Genomic DNA, 18,459 nt, shown 5'->3' on the forward strand with positions numbered 1-18,459 from the left:
ATGTGTTCTCATTGTTCGACACCCGCCTATGAGTGAGAACATGCGGTGTTTGATCTTCTGCTCTTCTGTCAGTTTGTGTTCTTTTTTAAAGAAAATGGGAGCAGTGAGATAACTAGTTTGAGCAATTTCCAGATAATTGGTATAATTTCATATGTATTCAAAAATTCATTCCCACATAGGCAGTGTGGGGGTTGTGTGGACTTGTTTCCCCACTCCTAAGACCTCAGGTGTGTAACTTTACTCTGCCCCAGGCTATGGCAGACTTTATGGGAACCATTTAGAATGGGCAAGGGCATAAAGGAAATATATGTGGAAAAGGTGATCTTTTATAACCACTATATTCAAGTCAGGATTCAGTCTGACACTGAAATATACTTACTCAATGTAATTTATAGATAGTATGTAGTTACTGAGTCTGAAAAATATCAGATCAATAACCGAGGAGACAAATGGTGATATAACTAACTTGACTCAAACGACTGACAGAGGGATAGACTGGTGACAACAGTCTATTTGTCCTTTCTGCTGTGTGGTGGGATATAAAGAGTATATAAAATGAAGCCCCAGTAGTACTTTTCTTCCACCATTATCTTTCCTTTACTTTCATGACATCTTCCTCTGTAAAGATTTTAAAAATTCATTTAGAAGCTATCAGTTTGTTTTTGACTGGACAATAGTTTTGGTCACACTAAACTTGGAAAAAAAATTCATTTAATATACATGGAACCAGACTGTGCTATACAAGACATTTTAATTGATAAAGTTATTCTAAAAAGATTGAAGTTGATGGGCTAGTGCTTCTCTCGTGGATATTCTTCCAGGATACCTTCATATGCCAGTTAAGTATTTTCAGATGGAAACCTAAAGCAAGGATCCACACAGAATTAAAAGGTTCCACACAGCCATTTATTCATTTGTGTAACTATTTAAATAACTGGCAAATTGAAGGAGAGACTGTGATTCAATTTTATATGCTTTTCCCCCCTTAAAAGGGATATTTAGCTGCCATCCTATGGAGCAATATAAGGAAGTCTTTAATTATAATTTTTTTGATAAGTTAGGAAAGATCAGTCTTTATTGTATTTTGTACCTTAATTGGTTTCATATGTATTTTTAAAATTCACTCCCACATAGGCAATGTGGTGGGTTATGTGGGGCGAGATAACCATGATATTGATTTGATAGAGAATAGCAGATAATGAATATAAATTCATTCACAAATTTATTCTCAGCGAATTCAATGAATATACAGTTCAGTCTCAAGACTTTTGATCTCTGTTCTGACCTGAATCTCTGGCCTTGCAACAAGCAGCACGATTCTCTTACACTCATCGTTAGACAGCAAGGCCACTGCTTCTTCTCGATTCTGGACATCTTCCCCATTTATCTAGAAAACAAATGAGAGTGGCATATTAGTTTCCATTTCCACAATGCTGCACACAATAAATGGCAAATATCAGCTCATTTATGGTAAATGTATGGACAATGAAGCTCACACAATGGGCTCATCTTCAGCCCCTCAGCACAAAGTGCCTTCACTCAATTACGCGCTTACTGTAAGAGCCATATCGATCCCTGAAGGATGGCGGACATCAGAGGAAGCAGTTATGTTCATAAATGTCCAACCTGTGCCCTGGCAACATACATCTAGCAACACAATTAACCAGCCCCTGACAGGTGACGTTCATCTTTCTTCGCTCAGAGTAATGGAAGTGTCACTCTGAGATAATAGTGCTGGGGAAGAAGGACTGGCAATACCACGACTGAAATCCGTCATCCTGCACGCTCACCGTGAGCCAATTAGAGAGCTGCAGTATTATCTCTCACCAGGCAAGGCTCGCAGGCCACTGCTGATTACATTTTCATTTAATCATTTCATATTTGTGTGGCGGTCTGACTCAGTTGCTCAAACATCATCGTCAGGATAAATCTCAGTGTTTACCTGATCAAAATAAAGTAACATTCTCATCAATACTGCACTTTCCTTCTAATATTTATCCATTTCCTAAAACAACAAAACTAATGAAATACCTTCAGACTCATCTCTTAAATACTTATTTTTTTAAAAAAATTATCATAGCGTAACATTGAATTTTTAAAATGATGAGTGAAAGAAACCAAGCTAGAGTAAACTTTTGATTATATGTAAGAGATTCCAGTGGCATGAGAAATATCTTTTTACCTTTTCTAAGTTCTAAAGAGTAAATAAGATTTGTAAAGTTTTTTAAACTACATTTTTATGTGCAAAAACATTTAGCTCTTAATTAACAAAACTTTTTCCTTTGGATAGTTAATAATTATTTTCTTTTATTGATTACTCGAATCCATAGAGACAATAAGATTTTTGATCCATATATGTAATCAAATAATGAGGAAAGAAATTCTAACTAAAGAGGTCAAGTAATTCTGTCTAAAATAGTATTACTTGAACAAGTTAAACAGATGGAACATGTGGCTGCACTGACCATTCTTTTTTCAATAATTAATCTAATGTCTTTCGCTAAGGACTTCCGCTTAAAAGCACAGAGAGACTATTGAGGCTTTCTCCTCGTAGGTCTCTGGGTTTCTGGCTGATGCATAAGGGTAGCGGTAATTATCTAAAAACAAGCCCAAAAATCTCAACTTTGGACCACAATAACTAATACTTATTCCTACACTCTTATATGTATTTAGTGCAAGGAAAGCAGGCAATAATAGTAAAAAAAATCATATGGGCAAAAGCTGTGTTTTCTTACTCCAATCACTGTCATTTCTGACTTGTATACATAGAAAGGAAATTCAGTGGTTATAAGTTTCATGTGCATTCCCCATTTGTTTTTGCAATTCACAAATAAAATTCATCAAATTAGGAAATAGAAACTGATTCTACAATGGAAAATAATGACTGGAAAGGATATGCTGTGGTTTGTTATAAATACATCTGAAAAAGCATGTGTGTACTGACTCCAAGGCCTTTTTTCTCAAATGAAGATAAATTGGCAGTGGTGGATTCCACTGTACCTCCCCTGCCCTCTATTAGGTGCAGTTTTAAAATAATACTTTACAGTATTTACTCTATTTGCACTTTGAGGGCTTATGTCTGTTTCATAGCAATTCTTAGTAATATATTGGCAATGCATCTATTTGTCTGTCAAACATGGACCTGTTTATCCATCTCCTCTCCCCTACAGGCACATCTGATCCTAAGAGAATTGAATTGGGTGATCTCACACAGCTTATCTTCATCTTTTCTATTTGAAATATACTTCTCACTTCTTTTTTTCCTGGTTTCCACTCAACTACATATATACTTCCTCATTCTTCATCTAAATTTCACTTATCATTAATCTAAATACTCATTCATGTTAGTCTAATGCTGCTATTATGTTTGCTATCTTGAAATGCATATAATAATCGTGCCTTTCTCAGAGGGTCTTTATGAGGATTACATAAGTCGATATATGTAAAAATCTTAAATAGTGCCTGGTACATAGAAAGTCTTCAATGTTGGCACATATTACTGTTGATGCTGTTGTTACTGTTATTACTATCATCATTTATATTTTAATCCTTAGTAAAGAAAAGACTCTTCATGCTAGATAAAGCAAATAGAGTGAAATTTATGGAAAGTTATTAAATGCTTAGTAATAAACACGATTTTATTTTACAAGGTATCTACCACCTACGTATTTCTAACTCTTAGAGGACTATCAGGAAACAATGTGGTTGTTTGCCTTTTAGTTTCTTTATAGTTGGTATTCATCTCTCTCCCCTGAGAACTCATTATGACCAGAGCTATGGTCTCTGGTCCTGACAATAATTAGTTCTTATTTGGGGGCAACAGATCATTTCTTGCCGAAACACTTCAGGATAATACTTGGGATAAAATCACTACCACAGAAATGTGGCATTAAAATGTAATTTATTGTATCTTTTTGAAAATAAGTGCCACACTTTAGCCAACTGGTTGGTAGATGCTATTGTACTCAGGACATTAGTTTTATACCCAGACTGTTACTGGGGCAAGAAAGGTAGCCGTGGGTTTCGGCAAAGATACCTCTCAAGGAATGAAAAGATTTGAGGAACAGAATCAGATAGAGCTTTCAACCTTCAGTTGCTCTTGCTTCTGAAATAATGGCTTATAGTTACAGGATTGTTTGTGAGAATGCAGCCTGCTGTGCTGGGAGAATACCAGGCAGACATGAAAGTGGAGGACCCAGTAATAAGGGAAGGAGACAGATGAGTAGTCATGTCACATGGCTTAATGGAACACTTCCACTTTAAGAAAGCAGAGGGAAAGAGAACCAAGAGAAAGATAGCAGGTAAGTTTTGTTAACATAACAGTCTCACTTTCTGTACATGGCCATATGTAAATGTTAGTTTCAAAATGGATATTGCCTTGGCTAAGAAGATATCTGTGGTACTTAGGTGGAGAGATCAGTCAAATCTCACTTTAGGCCCATCTCCTATATGTGTTTATGAGTGTGTTTGTGTGTGTGTGTGTAAAGTCCTAAAAGCTTAGAAATGAGATGTAATATAGCTTTTCTCTTTAACATACTAGTATCTAGTTTTTTTTTCTATTATTGTAACAGTCATAGGTGGGCAACTCAAATTCTTGACATCCAACCATCAATGGAATTTCTTAGGAAAACCCAAGAATCTTAGGCAATAAGAAAAGATTTATTTCATATGTGTTTATATTTTAGTATGGTGACAAAGGAGGTGATCAAAGTATAGAGACATAGATGTGGAAAGAACAGAAATAGAGGGGAAATATCCAAAGGGAATAAAATAAAAGAATAAGAGAACCAGGGTATTAGTTTATTCTCATGCTGCTATGAAGAAATACCTGAGATTAGGTAATTTATAAAGAAAAGAGGATTAATTGGCTTACAGTTCTGCATGTCTGGGGAAGCCTCAGGAAACTTACAATCATGGGGGAAGGCACCTCTTCACAGGTGGCAGGAGAGAGAATGAGTGCCGAACAAAGGGGGAAAAGCCCCTTATAAAACCATCAGATCTTGTGAGAACTCACTCACTAACAGCATGGGAGTAACCGCCCCCCTGATTCAATTACCCACCACTGGCCCCCCTTCCCCCACCATGGCACATAGGGATTATGGGAACTACAATTCAAGATGAGATTTGGGTGGGTATATAGCCAAATCATATCAACCAGTTTATGTGTAGAACAGAGAAAAGAAGAGAAAGCTCATTAGAAGTCCTGTTGTTTCACTGTTTGAGTTCTTGCCAAGTGTTGTCAGGAAGTCATCCTTAGGAATGGGATTGAATTTTTGGCCAACATGAGATTAGGCTGCTTACATGGAATATTACAGGTTTACCATCCCAAGGAGAAAAGGAGAATACAGCATTCTCTTCTTGGAAACTCCTTGGAAAGCTGGTCACATGTGTGATCCTTCACTCTTGTTACCTGACTCAGAAATGCCATATTCAGTACTGCAATTTTATGAGAGAATGCCTCCAGATTAATTCCTGGAGATATATTTGATATAAGTTCCTGGCAATGACGCAGCAGATAGAACTACGAAGGAATGGAAAGGAAGAACTAACCTTGCAGAGAAAAAGCACAGGAGAACCACAACGATTCTCAGAAAGTTGGTTCATGGTTTCTCTTCTACACAATCCCCTTTGCATGAGAGCACATGTGTGTGTATGTGTATATGTGTGTGTAAGTGAGATGTGAGTGGGCACAGTCAGTCACCTACAGGTCCATGGTGTGCTACATTAAGAAGAGTTTGGCTACACAATGAGGGCAGGGACATTGACATACTTAAGTTAAATGAACAGAAAATTAAAATCACAATCGCCCAGAAGAGATTCATTAAAATAAAAGCCGTCTAAGAAACTTTAAGGATCAGAAGTAAATCCTCTGTTTTTCCTACTCTCATCTCTCTGGGAAAGGAGTCATTAATTGCTCATTACAGGGTATCCCATAATCTCCTCATCAACCATAAGGGAGCCATTTGTCTCTGGGTACAATTTTGTCAGAGAGTTTTACTTAATATAATTCATAATCACCCTTAAGACTCTTTGTTCCCTATGTGTGCAGACAGAATTGAATTCTAGATTTTTTACTGCGACATGTGTTGTGACATATTTGTCACAGAATATAAAGTAATCAGGCAGAAAACAGCACTTTATCATCCTGCTATTGTTTCCTTAGTGAACCTAGACCATTAAGGAATACTTTATTATATAGCAGGTATTTTCTGTAAAAAACTTACCTGCCCACAATATCACTAAGGATTTGGAAGTGCCATAACATATGGAAACAATGCACTTTATTTCTAGCCAACTATACCTACAGAACAAATGAATGAAGCTTTAATAACTATATTTGTGTATCTAACCTACGGAAGAGTGGTTAGCTGGGAACTAGGAAGGGAGCCAGGTACAGCAGGCGGTCTGGGATGTGGAATAGATGGCAAGAGGAAGAACTGCCAGCTGGCAACAGCAAAGGAGGAGTAAGAAAAATGACACAGTATAGACCGAATGCATCTGCAAATGTATCCAAATAAGGTCATTTCATGTTGGGGCACACATTTTCCAGATTTTCCAGTCACTGAGCATTTGACTCTATTACAGCATTGTGGGATGAATGCTGGGTGTAATGTGACTCTGAGCATCAAAATATTACATTAATCTCAGTATATTTAATTGGAGATGTTAACGAAGTGAACAATACATTTAAAATTATTTCAGAATTAAAAAAATAGTAAAACACTTTTGTAGCTTTTGTTATCTGGATGATACATGAAAAGGGTCCCTGTAATTTCTTAATGAACTGTAAGTAAAGCCTTTCAAAAGATGTTATTGATCTATCCTATCATTCTTTCCACTGAATACCCTGGTTTCATTCATTGATTTATTCATGTGTGTGTGTGAAAGATGACAAAAATGTGGTGATCGACAAGACTATGTCTTGGCTTCCTGGTCCACTTTTCCTTCCCCTATGTATGACACACATAGTTCATTTTGTTTACTATAGATCACTCTTTAGGGAGCTCACTGAAGGAGAAATTATATACTTGAGGTTTCCTGAAAACTAGTGAGACCCCAAATGATCATTAATTCACACTTTGTATTCTTTCCTAATTGGAGCCTTAACAGAAGGTCCATGGTAAAAAAGGAGCTCTGCACTTTCTAGCTAGAGGAAGAACAGGTGGTGAGGAAGTGGTGTGATTCCATGGGTGTTGTCCTGAACAAGGGAGAGAACTGCAGAAGGCTGGGCAGGACGTGTGCCCAGGCAGTGCAGGCACAGTGTTACCATGACAGTGTCATGCTGTACCGTGATCATCTGTGTATGCTGCTGTCTTCCTAAACAGAGACAGCGGGCTCCAAATGCTGGGACAACATCTTGTCTATTTTTGAAGACCTAGTTTTCAGATTCCAAAAGTGGGAATCCAAAGAAATGCTCTCCAGGGGTCTGTATCCAACAAGGAGAAATAGGAGCTCTGGAACTGTGGCAGTGATGTTTTAACAACTTATCACTCCCTGGATTTATCATTCAAGTCCTCCTCTCTGTTTCACTGTTGTGATCAGCAGTGAAACTCCACCTGAAGGACCTCTGTTTTTATTTTGGGGTTGATCTGCTGGTCGCAAGAGCAGGGGAGGTCTTCTCCCTGTAGCCATTCTTTCTTTCTTTCTTTTTTTTTTTTTTTTGATAGTGTCTTACTTTGTCATTTAGGCTGGAGTGGAGTGGCACCATCTTGGCTCACTGCAACCTCCGTATCTCCAGCTCAAGTGATTCTCCTGCCTCAGCCTTCTGACTAGGTGGGATTACAGGTACCTTCCACCATGCCTGGCTAATTTTTATATTTTTAGTGGAGACAGGGTTTCACCACATTGGCCAGGCTGGTCTCGAACTCCTGACTTCGTGATCTGCCCTCCTCAGCCTCCCAAAGTGCTGTGATTACAGGCATGAGCTACCGTTTAGACTTCCATATAGCAAAGGAACATTTAGATCCATGTTCACCTAACTTATTCTGGATAACTAACTTATTCTGGATAATAACTGCTGCTGCTAGTAGTCATAGCCATTAATATTTGTTTAGTACTTATGCATTGCGTTAAGCATATTGCATGCATAATCTCATTTCACCTTCACAACAATAATAGGTTATTATTACCATTTTTTAAAAATGAGGAAGTGAAGCTTAGGATAAGAGTAGGTTAGATGAGGTGTCAAGCAAATGGTGAAGCTGGAAGAGAAGTCATATTTGACTCCAGAGATTCTATCTGAACAATTAATTATTAGCTAATCACTCTTAATAAGTTATACCATCATTAACAAGTTTTAAATGATAGCTTTTTTGGGTTTTATCATTGTTAATATCCAAAAGCAAAGACAAATTATTTTCTCAACAGTTTACAAGAAACAAAATAATAACTGTTGGACAGACTGTGGGAAACTACAGGAAATAACACCACCACCTACTTGCAAAATACGATCCCCTTCTCGAATCCGGCCATCTTTGGCAGCAATGCTATTTGGATCTACCTGTAATAAAGAGGACATATATCTTCAGCCAGATATGAAACATTCCCTTAAGAACTTAAAAATATGGTTTTAAAATATATTTTGAAAATTTAAAAATATATTTTGAAAATATATTTTCAAAAAGCTGTTTTCAAATTCTGTTGATTTATGACAGTGTATGTCATATTTCTCTCCATCAAAGCTCACTGATTCTAAAAATATAAATGAGCTATTTTAGAATGAACAAGAATAAAATTGTGAGGACTATAGCAGAACTTAATCTGAAGATCATTTTTTCACCCTTCCTCCTCCTGTCCTCTATTTCTTCCTTCCTTTTTCCCCTCATTCTTTTTTTCACATTCATTCACTCATTTCTGTATCCCAACTGTCACACAGGATCTTCAGTTAACATAAGATGTTAATACTAGGACTCTCTGGATCCATGATATTTACTTTCTGTGAGATGATTTTAAATCCTGCCTTACTTGTCTTATCAAAGCTGACAGATATACTGTAAATCCATACTTATAAAGAGAATTATGTCTCATGAGAACATTAATTTATAAAGAAATTTACAACCTATGTTTCTCAAGAAACACATACACACACAAATCCAATCCATGCATTTAATTACTAAATACCATTTTACATATGGGGTAAAGTATATTAACTATAAACTATCTTAGAATGTATAGATATTTAAGACTCTGTCAGGAGCTTATCGGCATTTTAAGGCCAAACTTGAGTGACAACCTACAGTTCACTGGGGGCAATTTCATCTATCAGATTTCATGTGATGGCTTCAAACTTTATTTAAACTTGTTGCAGAAGAGCTTTTTTTTTTAAGCAAAGTATTTCAAGTGTAGCATGAGGTTGATCCATCCTATCCACATGCTAGATATTACTTTCTTATTAGGGGTGCCACCAATTGAGCCTTAAATCATCCTTCAAGAATAATAGGCATTATAATTACACGTAAGAGGTAAAAGGAAAACATTCCTTCCAAGTACATATGTTCGGATCCTGTGTCTTCTTTTCCTTCCCTGAAAGCTGCAGTTGCGATTCTGACATATTTAAATAGTAAACAGAGACTTACTAGAAGGAAGTGAGGGATTAATCATGGACTGTATCCCATTTAAAAGCCATTCACAATCTAAAACCTTGTCTTTAGAACTGTAATCAAACTAATATTAAACTTCTCCCTTCCTACCTCTGTACATATTACAAAAGATAATTCCGCAGATGTTTCCTTATACTTCCTCACCCTAATCAGGGGAATTATCCTAATTGCATATTTAAAAGAAGTACATAAGTGGAATATTGTCTGGAGTTCTTCCATTGCAGAAGCCAGTCAGTAAATTTTTTGGTAAAGGGATAAAGAGTAATATTTTACACTTGCAGAGTTGCGTTGTTTTCTAAATGCATTAATTACATTATCTCTTCCACATTCTAAGCAACTATATAAAAACAATAAAATAAGTATTGTTGTACTCAGTTTCTGGTTGAGAAAGCTGAAGCTCAGTATGTTAGGTAATGTTTTCACGATTATGGCCAAGAAAACTTGGAACAGCATAGAACAGCAATTAGTATCTAGTTTGTCTAACTCCAGCATTCATATGTAAATATATATATGCACATATGCTTTGCACATATAAGTAATTTTTATCATATGCATATTTAATTTTAATTTTTTTATATTTAGAGACAGGGTCTCATCCTGTCACTCAGGCTGCAGTGCAGTGGCACAATAGCTCACTGTACCCTCAAACTAGTGTGCTCAAACAATCCTGCTGCCAAAGCCTCCTGAGTAGTTAGGACTACAGGCATATGCCACCATGACTGACTAATTAATTTTTTTTTTTTTTTTAATAGAGACAGGGTCTCATTGTGTTGCCTGGGTTGGCCTCAAACTCCTGGCCTTAAGCAATCCTCCTGTGTCGGCCTCCCAAAGTGCTGGGTTTTAATTTTTTAAAACATACCTTCCTACTTCACATAAAATAATGCCTTTGTGAGTTTTAAAAAATCACCTATTATAGTAAAATTTGCTTCACAGTCTTCAAAAGGAATTAACACTAACAGTATCTCACATTTTAGAATCTCGCTTGTGTATTTCTTCTTGGCCTCTGGCTAAGATCAAGGGTAGAATCTCACTCATGGGGTTGAATAAAACAAACTAATAGATGCACTCATTGGGTATTCAAATTTATCAATGACATCAGCAGAGTAAAAGATGTGATTATTGTGAATAGTAATTCAAAACAATTAGCCAGTGCTACTGTCAATAGAACTCATAAAAGGCACAGAAGAATGGAAGGACAGATGTTTGAGGATCAAAAACTTTGCTGGACTTGCTGCATTCTTATGGGAATTTATTCACATTTGGACATTGTGACCACTTTTGCACTTTTCCTTGCTGGGATTCTGGAGCGAAAGTATTCACATTAAACAAGCTGATAATAATTACATTACTTGGGCAGCATAATTTACTTTGCTAATTGAAAGTGACAAGTTTTGGAACATGGCCAATTTTTCACATTCAAGCCTCTGAAGGAAGAGTTTTCTCCTTGTGAGTCATTTCACCCCATTTCTCCCAGTTTCCCTCCTCAAATTTCTCCTCCGCTACCCCCATGGCATTTCTTACCTCGCTGACATAAATGCCGGTGTCTTCTTCATCATCTGTTCGGTAACAGACTGTCAGGCCCAGCTTCTCTTGACTGCTAACACGACACAACTCGACCTCCTGAGAGAAGAACACGCACAGATGACATTTATGTCAGAAAAAACATCCAGGAGAATGGAGAACTCGTCGATATTCTTTGGGTCACTCTGGCAAGTATTAACAATTATTGCCAAACATTGGAAATTAACTTTTGTTACCAATATTATTCAAATGTTCTTTCAGCATGGATTTCTATATAGTTAAGCCAATGTTTTATATTTTTATTGTAAAGTTGGAGATACACAATTGTTTCAATCAAGTTGTCAATGTAAAACTCCTTAAAAATTATACAGTAATGTATAAATCAAATACATGTATACATCAATACACTGGAATCAATAAAATATTTGATAATGTCAAAGTTGGTGGAAAAATGTTCATAAAAACATGAGTTACTGTTACATGCTTTTGTTTGTATTATTAGAAAACAAAATAAGCTCAAATAAAAAAAAGACTATTCTGAGCTGTTTCCATCAATTCTGCTCTTGAGTTCTACACAGTATGCTAATAAGCAAGTGTTTTTTGTAGGTCAGGCCAAGGTTTTCTATTATTTTATAGAAACTCTCATTCTTGGAAAGAAATGGGTTCATCCAGGCTGAAGGGAGAGACATCAAAAGCCATTTGGGGCAGAGGCAATGATTCAAAATGAAGCAGTAAATGAACAAGAAAATGCATTTACTGAAACACATGGCTAAGGGCTTGAAATGTCAGTCCTCAGGTAATGTATATTGAATCTACTTCCTGATTTATGTTCAGTAAAATAATGATAAATTTCATTGTATTTCATTTTTATATAATGAAACGGACTTGTACTACTTTCAGAAGCAGATGACTTCAGGATAAATTACATATTTCCAAGGATTAAAACACAAATTAGCACACTAATTACAGAGAATTTATTCCTATTGGATGGAGAATATAAGACCCATTAGTAAATAATCAGATGAAGAACAATGTCTATTTGAATTAGAAGTGAAGTCTGGATCAATTTCTAGCACTCAGGCTCTGTGGGAGTGCTGAATTTGTCTATCTTGCTTAATGCTCTTTCTCTAGTGCTTAGAATGGGATAGTTTCAGTGTGGGCACTCAGTAACAGCTAGCTGAAGGGTGACTAATTTTATTTCAGAAATCTTTCCTAGTGCACACAGATTTTTGTAAAACCATAAGTAGGCAGTCTTTCCTCTTTGGAAATAGATGAGTTTGTGTGTGTGTGTGTGTGTGTGTGTGTGTGTGTGTGTGTGTGTGTAAAGATTATGAAAGTTGAGAAGAATAGAGTGCTAAGGTCTAAATGTTTGTGTTCTCCACAATTATAGAGACCCTTAGGGGTCTCTACATATTAGTTCAAATAAAAAAAAGACTACATATAATTGTAGAGACCCCTAATGTTAGGGTTTCAACATATTTTACCTGCCAAGGAGATAACAGACTGTCAGCCCAGCTTCTCTTTACCTACCTGCCTTTGGTAGATGATTAGGTCATAAGGGCTGCTGACCCCTCATAAATGGGATTAGTGCCCTTATAAAGAGGCCCCAGTGAGCTATCTTGCCTCTTCCACCATGTAAGGACACAGTGAGAAGCTGCCTCTATGAGGAACAGGCCCTTACCAGACACTAAAACTGCTGGTGCCTTGATCTTCAACTTCCCAACCTCCAGAACTGTGCTAAATATGTTTCTGTCATTTAGAAGCCACCATGTTCATGGCATTTTGTTATAGTAGCCCAAATGGACTAAGACATAAATATTCATTTAACTGTCTAAAATCTGAAATACTTACCAGAACAAAATGAAAACTTACTTATCTTCAAACAAGAGAATACTTCCCAGAACACTCTGTTACATTTGAGTAAATATCCTCCCTATCAGTTCTGTATTTCAATGAAGTCCTTGTCAGTGGTAATAACCTGTTTAAAAATGATATGCTATACACCATGGGTAAATCCTTAGCAAGGGGATTTGCTCTCATAAACTCTAGTGACCAATAATTTCACAGATAACAGCAAATAAAACTGAATTTAAATCCTCTATTCTGACGTAAGTACTGCAAATTAGTGAAATGTATGGAACTATAAAGAATGTTGACTTTCTGACTGGTGGAAAAAGTTATTCTGTATTATAATGCTTAGAAAGGGTATAGTGCTGGCAGAACAGTAAAGAGAAAAGGTGAAACATCCTTTTACCTAGACACAGACTAGGAAACAGTGAAATGATTTGGCACCAGAGGCAAAAATGTACACATCAAGCAAAGGTCTTTTCAAAACTGGCGATAATTAGTGCCTCCAGAGGGAAAGAATACTTGACTAAAACTGCAACATTAGGAAGAAATTATAGCAACAAAACAGCTTCAATTACTGCAACAAGGTATACAGTCGAGGAGCATCTCTTAGTGATTCCTCAGAGACCAATAAGGAAACCTACACACTCTATAACGAGCTGAGATTGGGACCTTTAAATCAACACAAATGAGGAGCTGTAACCAAAGCTGAAATCCACTGACTTTCAATGCCCTAACAAAGCATGGAAGCAACTCTCAGTATTGTGAAAAGACATTTTCAGGGGGAACATTCTTTTTTGAATGTTTTCTCCACATTTGCAATTGTGTACCTTGACGTTGGTGTTTGCTTGGAAGATGCATATCCAACTATTTTGCAATAAAATTGAATGAATGTATTAAAACAAAAAGGGCAAAATCCACCTATAATCTTTCAACACTACAAATCAAAGCACTTGCCCAAGAATCTCAGGAAAGGAGACTAAGGTCCTCAGGTCAAAGTAACTTTTCAATATTTTCATTGTCTTGGACCAAATCCAAACTGTGAAACAGGTCTCAAAATTATCTCCATGGTCTTTGTTTCCAATATTCACTCAACACCCTCCTATTTCCTTTCACCTGCCTGGAGTCCCTGAGGTGTGAGTGTTATAGGTTTGCCATTTTGCCTGTCCCCTAACAAAGCTTGGCATTCAGTGTGACTTTTCCATTCTCTCACAGATTGCTCTTAAGACATTAAAATAATACATAAACATCTCTCAAAGGAACCATCATTAATAATTACTTAATATGTGACCCAAACAGGCTTTGGCGCATACTAATAAATGCTGAGAATACAAAGCCTTAAAGCAAGGGACTAAACCCTTGGCAGAAAGCCTTCAGGCACCATAAGAGACCCAAGTGAGATTTTTCTGGATACCACAAACCACCTCACTCCAGTCCTGACAGTGAAGTTGCATTTCTTTGTTGAGAATATCTCAGATACTACACAGTTTATATTAAAACACAGAAACATACATTTTAGAATCAAAGTTCCCTTAATTCTATGACAAAATAACTTGTCTACCCATAGACAATTTTGTTTGTAGGAGGCAAAGGTAGCTTTATAAAGTCTCTGATTATCTAAAAGGAATTCTGCAGCATAGGTGTAATTAAGCATTCCCTTCACAGGACATACAAGCGTCTGACTTCTGAAGGAACAACCTCCTGGTAATAGAGAATGTTTTCCCTAACAACTTTCATAACTTTCCCCCTGTCACTTGGAAGCTATTTGATGAAACACATAAAAGTGAAATGCTACCTCTGTACATTTTCTCCATGGAGACAATTCATGAGTGTATACAAATCAAAGCCAAGCCTGCATGGATGGCAGCACTAACCATCCATTTGTGACTAGAGTGAAAGAATCACTTCACACACCTGGTGAAACTACATTCATTTTGACTTAAATGTACTTCAAGACGTGATGTTCTGGGAACGTGTCTAAAGTCTCCTTAAAAAAATCAAACTTCAGTATCTAATATTGTAAGAAATTGATTATATATAGATTGAAGGTGGAGTAAAAGAGTTTGTTATTAAAGCTTGTTGTGAAACATCCTTCTAATCACAGAATGACACAAGTAGGATTTTTACATAAATTAGTTGCACTCCAGTGCTATGAAATTTTAATTTTTTTTTTTGTGGTTGAGTCTAGGAAGAGATGAGAAACTTAAAAAGAATAAAAAATTGCTTTCTAGATAGAATTCTCTGTTGGGGAAAGAAACAAGGGTTGACACTGCTTAAGAAGCAATCACTTTTTAAGTAACATTGTTCCCAAACTTTAAAGAGCACTTAGGCCCATGCATGCCATAAAGATTATCCTCTGCATAAGAAAATTCAAATGCAGTCAGCACTATTCAAGTCTGAAGAAGAACTAGGGCTAGATAAACTAGTCATTTATATCAATTGACAGTAAGGGAATGTAGGGTCTATTGTGTCCATATCTTTGTGTTCCTGGTTTTCATTTATTAGACAATACATGCACTTTACTCAAACTCAGTGTTAATCATATATCATTTTATATTTTTGAATATTGATTAGTAACTAGTAAAGTACCATGTTGCTCCAATAAAACATTTCAAAAAATGAATCAAATGAGAAATATGAAAACTTTAATCCCCACAGCTAAAGAAAAGCTAGTCTATTATAAAAATATTGCTTGAGTATCATTATCTCCAGCATAATGAAATCTGGGGATAACAGTAAAAAAATGAATAACAAAACTCCTGGAATATCCAAATCCCTCTGACAAAACATTTCAGGTTTGCATCCTCCAACTCCAAATTATTCATAACAAGTTGATGCGACTAATAATTAAATCACATTTCTGTAGAGAGATAAGAGTAAAAGCTAAAGCTTATGGTCATGTCTTTTCTCTAACATCCTTAACACTGCCTCTTTATTTAACTACTTCTTTTTCAATGGTCTTCTGAAATTTGGGCAGCTTTTAACCTCCAATTTCCCATTCTTAGAATCAAAGACATTCTGGATTCTTTGGGAAAGAAAGTGGTCACATTTCTCCAGACACAGTTTGGCCGCTTCTCATTGTGGGCTGTGAATCACCTTAAGAAGTCATAAATGACCTATTTGGAATAGAGTTTATACCTTAACGAGGAAAGAAATATTACTTTTGCCTCTACTGTTAATTGGGGAGGAAATGAATTCATGATGCTGGTAAAGAATAGTATATGTCAGGAAATCTGGGCCAGGGATAGAAAAGAGAAATATAAAATTGAAGTAAGTGAGAAGTCATCCATATATATTTTTTCTATTTCCTATTTTATTTTTATTTATTTCTTTTTGAGACAGGGTCTCATTCTGTCACCCAGGCTGGAGTGCAGTGGTATGATCTTGGCTCACTGCAACCTCCAGTCCTGAGTTCAAGTGAGTTTCCTGTCTCAGCCTCCTGAGTAGCTGGGATTACAGGTACCTACCACTATGCCTGGCTAATTTTTGTATTTTTAGTAGAGATGCAGTTTCACCATGTTGGCCAGGCTGGGCTCAAACTCCTGACCCCAAGTGTTCCACCTGCCTCAGCCTCCCAAAGTACTGGGGATTAGAAACGTGAGCCACCGTGGTGGGCCACGTTCCATAAATATTGTATCATTACTTCTGCTGTGACAGCTAGGAAACCAGGCAGATTGCATGGAAAACTTTCCTAGAATGGGCTTCCACCCGATAGAACTCTGCCTAAAACAAAGAACAAAGGCATAGGAAGAAACCAGGAAGATACTTCTTTTTACATTAGGAAGGTTTTTTTTTCCTCCTTTCTCTATTTTACTTCTTGTATCTTTTGAGGAAACTGAAATTACTGTATTATTTTTTTAGCAACATGTGGTTTACCTTTGGAAGAATCCAGAATCCAGGGTTTTTCATAGCTGATTATTGAGTTTTTAGCAGATATTAAAAGGATCATTTATTAGCTCCCTAAAGGTATTGCTAACTATCCTCGGCCATTTGTGATTTCATTTCCTGACTTATATGTCAGTTCTTGGGAGATGTCCCTCAAAATATTTTAACACGGCATAAACAATGTGTAGAAAAGACTATTCATAAAATGTCATTTTCATAGTTGCCTTATTTTAAAAGTAGCAATGTTAACACTTCACTTCCTGGTCAGCTCAAATGTTCTCGCATTCCCACTCTAGCACTTTTGTTCTCTCATTGGACCTTGAACCTGTCGGCCCTTCCCCTTCTCACTGTCAAAAATTCAGGCCCACTCCTCTTTCCTGATGCAGCTTGAAATTCAGAGTTAGACATAATATATTTTATAAAATTCTCAACTACCCTGTTCTTTTTGTCCACTGAATAATGCAAATAAAAGGTCAATATTGGTTAAGACCAAGTATTTACCTCCCTGCTTCCCCAACTGAGCAGTGGCCTGGTCCCAGAGGGAATGCACACCATGATGACTATAGCTACTGCTTTCCCTGTAAGTTCATTACCACAGGTTGCAAATGGGCAATCCATGCTGCGGCAATCCATGCTGCCGACAATCACACTCTACTTTCCTTGCCAAGTTGTAACCAGTGCTCCTCTTTTTTCAAATTTCCAACAAAAACTGCCTGATCTTAGTCGATGTCCTTATCTCGTAGTTCACTGGATCTTAGTGGATTATTATGACCTCAACTTTGTACTCTCCCAGTTTGGTGTGTCGTGTCTCTTTTGTCTACAGCTCTGCTACCATGCCCTTCTCTCTCTTCATGCTTGGCCAGTCATGTTGTTCCAAACTTCATTGTGGAAAAAGAAACCATGGAATGGAAACCTCTGTGTCTTCCCTCCACTTACTGTATCAGTCCACATGCATTTGTACATAGAAAGACTCTCTGGGCTGCCTTTCTATACAATGAAAGAAAAATCTCCAATCCCACCAAAGGTGATTGTCTCCACTCATGCTCTGTAAACTTATTCCCTTAAGATTTTTCAAGAATTTCTCCCATGGAATTATTCCTTCTTATCCTGTATTACTCATTTCAGTATCCTCAATAGAGCACTCTCATTGTCACATACACACACACGCACACACACACAAATATCCATATGGGGTGGGGCAGAGGGAAACCTTGTATACATGAGAGTCAGCTCTAGGTTGGGGGCTACTGGAATAATCCAGCAAACTTTGAAGAGATTATAAAATTAGTCTTGGTATTTACCAAGGAGACCACATTTCCAAACAGAGAAACATTGATCATGCAAAGACACAGAGGTATGAAACAGCATTTCATGTTAGAGGAGCTTTAAGTAGTTAATGTGTGCAAAGCTAAGAGTTTAAGATTGGGCTGGGTGAGGGATCATGGTGAACACTAAAACTGCAGAGGTAGGCAAGGGCCAGGTCATGGAAGGATGACCACACCCTATTAAGTAATTTGGACTCTTTGCAAAGAGTAAAGGGGGCTATTTTAAAAGAAATAAAACTGTCAGATTTGTAGTTTAGAAAGATGACTTCAGCACTAGCATA

At 36.9% G+C, this 18,459-nt stretch overlaps 1 protein-coding gene across 2 annotated transcripts in view; it reads right to left on the reverse strand.

Moving 5' to 3' along the window:
* Positions 1 to 18,459, reverse strand: part of PDZRN4 (PDZ domain containing ring finger 4) — a 397,101-nt gene that overhangs the window by 10,011 nt on the left and 368,631 nt on the right. For both annotated transcript variants that reach the window (XM_017530360.2, XM_017530365.2), the window contains 3 exons: positions 11,121 to 11,219; positions 8,438 to 8,500; positions 1,286 to 1,387 (listed from right to left, as the gene is read on the reverse strand). In XM_017530360.2, coding sequence (XP_017385849.1) covers positions 1,286 to 1,387; positions 8,438 to 8,500; positions 11,121 to 11,219 — 264 coding nt within the window. The remainder of the gene's footprint in view (positions 1 to 1,285; positions 1,388 to 8,437; positions 8,501 to 11,120; positions 11,220 to 18,459) is intronic.

The sequence above is a fragment of the Cebus imitator genome, unplaced genomic scaffold, assembly GCF_001604975.1.
Source record: "Cebus imitator isolate Cc_AM_T3 unplaced genomic scaffold, Cebus_imitator-1.0 Scaffold2, whole genome shotgun sequence".
NCBI classification, from domain to species: domain Eukaryota; kingdom Metazoa; phylum Chordata; class Mammalia; order Primates; family Cebidae; genus Cebus; species Cebus imitator.